At 35.1% G+C, this 10,407-nt stretch overlaps 1 protein-coding gene across 1 annotated transcript; it reads left to right on the plus strand.

The window, feature by feature from the left end:
* The first annotated feature begins 733 nt into the window (after positions 1-733).
* On the plus strand, positions 734-7,604 carry Crz (corazonin). Its single transcript, XM_076389041.1, has 3 exons — positions 734-783; positions 6,933-7,163; positions 7,413-7,604. The coding sequence occupies exons 2-3, from the start codon at positions 6,933-6,935 to the stop codon at positions 7,524-7,526; spliced, it is 345 nt and encodes a 114-aa protein (XP_076245156.1). The 5' UTR covers positions 734-783; the 3' UTR covers positions 7,527-7,604.
* The last annotated feature ends 2,803 nt before the right edge of the window (positions 7,605-10,407 follow it).

Raw genomic sequence — 10,407 nt, forward strand, 5'->3', positions numbered from 1 at the left:
ATTTACGTAATTGTTTATTTTCTAATTATAAAGAGCTATGCAATTGTAGAAATCAATTTTGTAACTATTATCTCAAATACTATAATAGAAGTAACTATTACACTCATACTTAAAAAGTATATTTGCCCGAGTAATTTGCAGAGTAAAGATTAGTACGTAGATTATTGTCTTAGATTATATAAATTATAAATTGCAGATAAGAAAAAATATCAAAGTAATCCCTCCTATCAAAATTTAATCGTTCAATTTCATATTATGATAGAAAAATACTAAAATATTAATACACAGTAATGTACATATGCACATATAAACAAATAAATTTAAAAATTCACTCATAATAACCAGAAAAAGAACGAATATTTGTGCTTAATAAAGTTTCTAAATATTTTCATTTGTGACGTGACTGTTCCGTAAATTATTATTAATTAGAAAATCAAACACCCCCTTAGATAACTTCTACTATCTCATCAATTAAAATTGATTATATACACAATTTTCTATCATGGACAAAGTTCACAATATTGCCTAACAATAATTGGTCCCTGTATCATGGATTTTATTGTCCTTGTAGATGGTTATCTCAAACTTTTGATAATATAGTGCAAGCATACAATTGAGAGAAGGGTATCGAGAGAAGGGTTCGTAATAGAAGTTCAAGCCTAAGGGGTGACATAGAAATTTCCTATATAAACCTGGCTCAAGCGTTTCTACGCAACAGTCTCACATTCGCGATATCTAGCTCTTCACATCACCGATTCTCTCGTGGTGCCTGATAAATTAAGGGTAAGAATTCCTGCAATTGCTCTTATTCGAATTACAAGTTACAGCTACTATTTTTAGAAACCATTTACAAACAGTTATTTCATTATCTATATTAAATCTCTCAACAATAATCATTACTCATTATTCTAAAATATTCCCTTTAAGAATTTTTGTACGAAACTATTTTTATGAATAGCGTGATATTTAAAATGCAGATAAACATTTAAAATAGTGTCAAAAAACCAAAAACATTGACATTAAAAATAACTATTCCACATTCTATTGACTATTAAGATAATTATTAAATAATAATCATAAATTGGGAAAATAGAATCCATAGAACGTTTGGCGACTAACGTTTCAAATTTGAAATTAAGAACGCAATGGATAAAACAAGGATATAACTTACATTTTACGATGACTCCCGTCAGATGTCTTCCCAGAGTCAAATGTTGATCGCGATGAAACACCGTGGTAATTTGCATCACTATATTAAAATCTATATACACTATATACCTTAATTTAAATTATTCAGCGAACAAAAATTAATAGTCCTTTCAGGCAAATATCGCGCACAATTACACAATAATTCACTTCAATTACACGAGCACTGCATATTCCATAGAATCACTAAATTCATTACACAAAAGTAGATAAGAAAATCACGAATTTGAGTAGATTTTACAGTTATCTATACAATTTTTCAAACATTGCAAAGTACTCTCTATAGTATTCGATGAGTTAAAACATTTATCGATACTCCACATTTTCTTTAGCAGAAGTGGATTAGCTAAACGATCTATGCACAGAATATTAATCACAGTTAATGTCAATCAAAATATTAACCACTGTACAATGAGTTTATTACTTTCACTGAATTATTGTAAAACTGAAATTAGGAACACTGATCAAACATTGCCGAGGCTGAGAGTCGTTAAAGAAGTTTGAATTTTCGGTGAAACAATAAGAGCTAGATGTATTCACACTATTGGTACGACGGTCGCGAAAAGACTGACCTCTAGAACGTCAATTCACAAGGACTTGGATTTTAGAGCCCTTTTCGAATTGCAGGGAGGGGGACTGACGTGCGTATAATAAAATGAAATAAAATACATATTCAAATGGTAACATCACTTAAAATTACATTTTCGTGTTGTTTCGAAAATTAGTTACTGTGATTCTCATAAACAAGAGAAGTGTACATATATGAAATCGTAACAAGATTATGCTAGAATTTTTGAAACGATAGTTGAGCGGTATTTTTAGTTAGTAATGTTAATATTATTGCATTGATTGTATACTTTTTGTAAGGATTATAAACTTTTAGGTTGCAAATGTATAAAGGATAAAATAATTGTTAATAGGTTTTTACGCAAATAATGTAGATCATTTTCCTTAATATTTTTAGTAGCAAATTGTAGAAATTCTAAATTTGAAGATTTAGTTCAGAGACATCGCTGGTAGATGGCAGTAACAGAATAAACAAAAGAAGAAGAAAATTAAGAATGAAGTTTTAAACGTTTTCGTAGTAACTAAATAATCTTCTTTACTCATTAGAATTCCATAATAGTCTGTAAAGTTTAAATAATTACTTTTTACTGCTTTATGTGTTTCCATTAGAGTAGAGCATTTTAGTTCACCTGTACTACCGCTAGATGGCTCTAACGTTTTAGCGCAAATTTTTAAACCAATTTTAAAGTACCAAATAAGCAGCTGCTATAATATACTACTCTGCATACATATTATATCTATAATCTTAAATCAACGTGTTTTAAAGTGTGAGAATAACTTAACTAATAAAATTATTTTCGCCTTTTATTTAATTTTATTTTTGTCTTTATTAAAAAACGTGGTTGCAAATTATGCGACTGCAACGAGTTATTTGAAAGTAATTGCTTCCCTATCTAAGATGTGATGGAGGTCATTAAAAAAAAAAATAAGTTAAAGAACCGCGTGCAGATAATAGACCTACTGCTCCAAGAAATAATAGATATCCAACGAATAAATACTTATCGCAAAATAAGGGAGCAAATAGAGCCGCGAAGCTTATAATTACAAAAGTAATAAATTGCACGCAATGGTAACGGGAAGATTGAAAACAATTTTCAACAATGACAACGAATTTAGCTACTCCCATTGTTCATTTTAATACAGTACTCGACGCACTTCCAGTTTTCTTTTTAAACCATCAGAAATGTCCGAAAAATTTGATGAAAAGCGAATAAACAACAGAACGTATCTACCCATGGACTGGAAATAGAAAATAAATTTTTGTTCCCCGACGAGTGGAGTACCAACAGAATAGTACGCAATCACGGTCCATCGAGTTCGCGATTATTTTTGCCTCTCTTGCAACGGATCGCAATTCGAATGATTGATTTCTCTGATCGCATAGTGAGTTATTTGCGCGAGGCACAATCGCTCCCGCTGACTGTTTTATATTCGTCGAGCAAAATTTATTTCCAAAACGCTTGTCGCAGTCTGCTCGAAAACATCCGGTCGAATGAGTTCTGTTTTGAATGTTTGCTCATGTTAATGGAATCATAGTCTAGGGGAATAACAATTTTGTGAGAAAATAATGAAAAATCGAGTATTTCTATAACTGTAATCTCAGAACTGTGCAATGTAAAATAAATTGCATAGAAGCACGCATTGGGATGAAACATCTCAAAGTATGGCTTTTGGATTTGTACTGTTCTTCAACTGACTGACTCAACCAGGACTGAATTAAGGTGTTTCCGTGGTCTAGGGCTGGGCAACGATTGATGACACTCTTGATATGAAAAGCCAAAAGAAGGGAAGGGGGAGAAGTAGGGATTAATAGATATACTAGAATATTCCTTACTTTTTGAGAGAATATTATAAAAGATAACTGTTTCCAATCCTTGGTCCGAAGAGAACTAAATATTTGTAAAAGACGTCTTCAACTAAATGCGACTTTCACAGGATAACATTAATAATTATTTTCTGAAATATTTTCAGACATTTATTTTAGTATACGAAAAACCTCGAGTCTCATATTCGAGCAATACCCCTTGTCCCTCCTTTCTCTCCTTTATTTCTGTCTTATTGTTAGACTCAAATGTTTCACGGTCCTCTCAAAAATACCTCTCATTCCCCTCAAACGCATCAGCAGCCACAGCAGTCGTGCAGAGGCACAAGCGTGTAGAATCCAAAGTCAGGCCCATTCAAGGATCCCCTTTGGATAAAGCGTTTATACGGTAACAACGAAGGCTACTTTCGATGCAGGCGTGCTAAATGACGGGCAAGAGCGCGATGCAGGCAGCAGAGCGTCACGCGAGCCGCATTTACCACCATTTCTGGCTCGCGGAGATGTCGAACAATGCGAAAGAAGACACGGGGGACAGGTCGCGCGTTCTCGACGCGGCTCAGAAATGGCTCGGCCTCCGCGCGACAGAGACGCAGGGGCTGCGTACCTTATCCACGGGACACTTAGTAGCACTTACCTTTATCTTAATGACCGGGGACGCGCGTAGCGTTAATGGTTCCTTTAAAATTAGCACGTGAAAACGTACGAGGGTGACCCGAAGTTTTTTGAGAAAACCTCACGCGACGCCGCGCACCGTCCTGTCAATGCAGCGCAGATAAATGACCGGTTCCCTTCTTCGGGGCTGCCCTCGCGATTCTGGATCGACCACGGGCGAAAAGGTACGATTCGGTCGTGCAGTTAATCGTAAAGTAGCCGGTTCTTGGATCGAAAGCGTGAATGTTTTAAGTAAATGCGTCTTAACGTTCGAAGAAACGCGCGCGGCTTCCTCTCCTCTCCTTTCTTTTATCCCGCTTTACGAGCGAACTGTAATCGCAGAATCTGCGAGTTAATTTGCGAAACGGATGGAATCTAATGTACCGCCATTGTCGACGATTTTGATGGGAGGATTGCTTTCCTTTATTTGTCGAATATGGTGTTTCTTTGATGTATGCTCTTGGATCGCTAAGTTTATTTCGTTATAATAGGTATAACAGAGAAGAAAGTATTTCTGTGGATTAAATTTTGAAATCTCTAGTTTTTTCAAATTTGAAGTCCTTTCAGTCTAAAATATCAAGAAATCGATGATTAAGTTTTGTAGCCTCTTTGCTCAAGGAAGAGAGAAGATGTGGAGATGTGGAGTACCATATCTTAAAAGGGGTTGAAATCACAGGAAGTCATACTTTATTAAGTTTTTAGCATATTATGAAGAAATACTATTATTGATTGATATCATTGTAGAAGCTTTCACAGCAGAGTGGAAGGGACTGATCAGAATTTTCGTCTTGTAGTGGTTTTCGAGTTATCGACGTTCAACTGTAGTACTATTTAGTTTTATCAAAGATGTGAATGATAATGTGTAATGCAGCATATTTGTCTGATTTATATTAGGAGGAGCTTATAACGAGAGAATAGAGTTACATAGTATAATGAAGTTAACATCTTTAAGGGATTACGTTTAATAGAAAAAGTACTGTTGTTGAATAGTAAGTGCATTGTTAAATTAAGATTCTTTACATTTCTTGTTCAGATTAGTAATTTTGTAAAAATGAATTTCTTCTCTGTGGTCATATGAACATAATAAATGTTGAGCATAAGAAAAGCTTATGTATTAATTTTGCAATGTACCTAAATAAATAATCAAATGTTTCAGTTCAAAATCATTTTTTAAATAACCAGAAACAAGAATTGGTAAAAGGGTGTAGTATATCGACTCTATAATGAATCAAATTAAAAATACAAATGGGCTGTTAAGCGAACAAACTAGAGTGTCTATAGGTAAAACTTCCAAATGGAAAATCGATTGCGCTTTGGAATTGAATTTTTCAACGAACCCAATTACCGTACACGCCCAGAATCGAGGCATTTTACTTTGCAACGTTTCATCGGTGATTTCATTTGTACGGAGTGAGAATCACGTCGATCAATTGCAGAAAGGAGTATTATTTCACTTAATCTTTGATTGCGTCACGTTGGCTATCATGTTTCGACTGTAAATTGTTGTACAAGATTGCCCAAGGACCGAACATTCCTTCGCATATTTTATAGAGAATGTGATAATACTTATAGTATCAATTTCATAGAAAATAATACCTTCCCAAGAAATACTCTTCTATTATTCTAAATATAACTTCTATTTCTGTAATTTTTGTTTTCGTTAAAAATTCTTAATAGAATCAATTTATGGAATTCGCAACGTAATTTATAGTTGTCCTAGAAATGCGTATGCCACTCGATTCAGGTATTACATAGCAGTGATGTAGTTAATTCAATTTAATTAATGCCTCAAAGATATTAATTTAGTTATTAATCGTTTTATTGACGAGACCAATAAATTGACTGAAGGGATTGATGTTGGAAAATTCGTTTCTCAAAGGCAAGAACTGTTCTTTTAATTTTATTATGCATAGTATTAGAAGCAAATGTTTATTTTCAGTATTTTGAACACAAAATGACAGAAGAATTGTTGAATTAAGTTATGGAAAAATACTGTGTATAAAAGAATTGGAAACAGGTGAAGCACTAAATAGGCTGAACTACGCTTACCTTTAAATTGTGCAACTTGGAAAGGATCGTTGATCCAACGAGCCATCCGTGACACTCGACCATCCATTGTTTTACGCTCACACTCGCTGCACATCGCGAGATAAAGCTACCTTTTTTCGTTGGTTGACCACAGGAAGAAGGCACACGAAAAGGATGTTCATCCAAGTAGATTGTTAAGAAACAATCTTGAGTTGATCCTTGCGATACACCTTATACCACGAAACCACTTGCCACTACATTATTGAGGGTTGAATGCAATTATTGGCGACTGTAAACGAGAAGCATTCTTATGTGATACAAAGAACATAAAAGAATTAAAATAAGGATAGAAAAAGTTTAGAAATAAACTCTCCCAAAACTGGTATATTCGTATTAACATTATAAAAAAGTAGTTAATTTATATACTATTAATTGAAGATTTGATAATTTTATAGGAAATAGTAGATAATCTTTTCAAAGTTCAAACCTGCTCCTATTCAAATATTACAAGGAGAAATAATAAATTTATTAAGTTTTGTAGGATGACTGTGAAGTTGTTGACGAAATATTAGTATTTAATCAACAATTTAATAATTCATTTAAACAAGAAATATTCATTTCACTCACAACTTGTTTTATTTAAATTTAATTCTTACAGATGGCTTTCACTTACCTGTTCACTCTCCTCGTTTTGTCGATGGCAATGGCAACAGTCTTCTGCCAAACGTTTCAATATAGTCATGGTTGGACGAACGGAAAGAGATCGTCGCCCATGCTGGAGGAGCTGGTGAATTCCGCCGACAAGAATGCGGGTCAATTAGACAATGTCCTTGTTAACTGTGAGCTACAAAAGCTGAAATTGTTACTTCAAGGAAATGTTAACAGCCAGGTAAGCAGTGTCGTGTCTTGTGTTCGAACTTGTATCTGGAATTAATAAATTTGCTCTGTTAATTGGTGGTTCTGGCGAAAGAAACCAGTCCGATCCAAATACCTTCTGAATTAAACTCTTTAATGAGCTTAATGTAGGTAGTTTAAAATTTGAATAAATAATTATCAGTTTCCAATATACAAATTATAGATAACGAAAAAATCAATTCTTCAAAAAATAGCATACGATTTTTATCTTTTATTTTTACAGTTGTTGCAAATTCCCTGTGAGCTATTTACTTCTCCTAAAAGAAGCTTCTCTGAAACTATGACCAATGTCGACCACTTTCGGCGGCAACCCGCTCCTGCCAGCAACAATTATTAAATGTATTAAATATTACAGTATTCATCATGGCTATTTCAATTAATCGTCGAATCATTATGAATCAATAAAGGTCAGTTATATAAAATTTTAATGGGTTCAATTTTATACCTGTTTCTCCTTTTCCCCTTAATATTTTTAATTATTTTTGTAGCACATGTTTATTATAATATATTTATTTATTTACGGTTGTGTAAAATATGATAATTTTTAAACAGTAGCTATATTTTGTATTCAGTCTGTGCTTTTTTTAAGTTTGCAATAAAATGATATTTGAGCTTTATAAATTAGTTTTATTTGACTTCTAATGTAGTAAAATGTAACTTAGATAAGCATACAGATAATTTAATTTGATAACTATATACCTGGACACCTTTACTTTCACACTTGTTTAAGTGAAACAAGCTTCCAATTTATATCAAGATCTACACCCCTAGAAACGTAACAATTATAAAATGTCAACCTTCAAATCCACTCCATCATTTTCAAGCTATTCTCCGAAGACTCATAAACAGTTCCGCCAAATCGTAACCTTCCTTTCCACCTTACACCCTCCCTCATCCCTATTCACCTCCACCCGCCACTTTAAAATATCTCCCTGCATTAATAACAAGTACATTTAAATCAATCTCAAATTTAAGCACAGACAGATCCCGAGAATAGAACCGCTAAATTTATCGAGTTTACCGTCGACCCATTGACACCCCTCCTTTCAATTTCACCTTTTCCACACGTTACGACTTGTCTAATTATCGTTCTCATCCGCTCCTATTTTCAAACGCGGAATTATATTCGTCCTGTCGCCGATAAACGAATTATTCATCAAGCATGTGGTTCACTGGATGCATCGGTGGGCCAATGTAACCCATCGATTCAAAGGTCGATTGTTTATCAATCATTGTTAAGCGGATAATTGTTTTTATCGGGGATGCTGCACAGCCGGATTTGTATTAATTATCGAGTTCTCTCACGGCCGAAGTTGGACGCGGTCCATCCAGTTTTCATCGGGTCCGTCCGAACGCTTAATTAAGTTTTCGCTGTCCTAATTGGACAGACGGTCAATAGAGGATAGATCGCGCGGCAGCCGCTCGGACCGCTCCGCCTAGGGGATTTTGTCTGTCAACGGAAGATGGAGTGAAACTCTGGCGAATCGAGACACCTGCTGAGTCCATGGATTATCCCCATGGACAACTTATCTCAAACTGCAATTCGCTCGGCGAATTCGCGGTCTTTGCGCGCCGCGTGGCCGATGAGGATCGTCACTGAGGAGGGGGGAATCATTCGGTCATCAATGTTTCCCTCTGGGAGAGAGGAGGAGGTGGAAGGGTCGAATGTGCTCAATTTCGAATCTTTAATGGGCTTACTGGAATGAGACTTTGTTCGATGCTTTTATTGCGTTTTTGTGCGGTTAGCGTGTATACAGTGTCTGAAAGTCTTTCTGTTAGAGGAAGATTAATATTTTGCGGTTGTAACTGATCATTGTATTGAGTATTGTTCCTTTTTCTACGACTTTTACGATTGTTTTCTAGACTCTTTTTTAGTAAGCTTCTATATATACCTTTAAATTGAAATATGAAAGGAGTGAATGTACGTTTTCAATTACTAGTTTTAGATACTTTGTTATTAAATTTCTGTTATGAGGTTTCTAAAAGGAATAGTACTTTTTGTTATTGGAAAATTAGGAAATAAATTACTTTTATCGTTTGTATACATATACGATTTATGAGATAACAGAATTTGAGATCTTTGCTGGAATATGTTCCCTTAATATTCAATTAGTATTGCGAGTATGTAGTTCTAAGATGAGATTTCTATCTATTTACACTATAAGAGGTGTCAGTACAAGTCAATATAAATATATAATTTAGACGATTCTATAGATACTAACTATAGGGAGTGCTACCCTCACCACCTCTTTGAAAAAAATTATGTATACAAATATCTCTAATAGTTTTATAAAAAATTATAAGAAGACCACCACCAATAAAATAAAATCTCTCTTTTCTCCATTTTCTGCTCCCTTACGTAGCTATATACTTATTCATCCTCATACAATCTATGGAGACGCCTACTAATAAACAACCCTCGATCTAACAAGATCCACCGAAAATTCCTAATCAGAACCGAGTAAACATCGAGCAACAGCATTACATTAATACTGAATACATGACTTCACCGAAACCGATGAAGACGCTGTAACTCCAAACGAAAGAAGACTGTTGGCCATCGTACGTCACGGACAGGAGAGAGCACTCACTGTTATTAGTTGATAGCGTCGGGACGGGTGTAACTATCATGCACGGGCGATGCACTTAAAACTTGGCTGTTAATCAGAAACCAATTACGGCAGGCGGGTTGAAATGAGTTTAATCGCATTAAATATTAAAGCGTCGTCACCGTGCCATGAGGCTGGGTGTACCCACAGCCATAGGTGACCCTCTTCCAACGAGCCACTCATGGAGGAACTATACACCGGCACGTGCCCCTCTGCTATGCTCTTCCGCGTTAATACCCTCGGGAATCAACCGAGGATCCCTACGCCAATGCCCTTTATAGGGTGGCGCCTGTCGCGACAGCAATACGCATGCACCACTGCTGCAGTCGCTGATAATGTTTCTTCTCGCGTGCGTTTGTGCAGAACGGCCAGCAGGGTACTGACTAATAAAAGAAAAATTAATAACTTGAAAACGAGAAGAGATAGCTTTAATCCTTAGCATACCAAGGTGTAGTGATTAACGTTCTTTAGGAAGACAGGACCTAAGAGACTCATATTAAAGCTTCATCTGTTTATAATTATTTCCATTGTTTCTTTATTTTAACATTAGCCCCATTGACTGTGACACGAGTTTGTCACAAAATCGTAGTTTTAATTACAATTTAATGT

The sequence above is a fragment of the Calliopsis andreniformis genome, chromosome 12, assembly GCF_051401765.1.
Source record: "Calliopsis andreniformis isolate RMS-2024a chromosome 12, iyCalAndr_principal, whole genome shotgun sequence".
Taxonomy (NCBI): Eukaryota; Metazoa; Arthropoda; class Insecta; order Hymenoptera; family Andrenidae; genus Calliopsis; species Calliopsis andreniformis.

Coding starts and splice junctions, on each gene's coding strand:
- Crz (XM_076389041.1), top strand. CDS start 6,933: ATGGCTTTCACTTACCTGTTCACTCTCCTCGTTTTGTCGATGGCAATG. Junction 7,164..7,412: donor AAGGAAATGTTAACAGCCAG/GTAAGCAGTGTC, acceptor TTATTTTTACAG/TTGTTGCAAATTCCCTGTGA.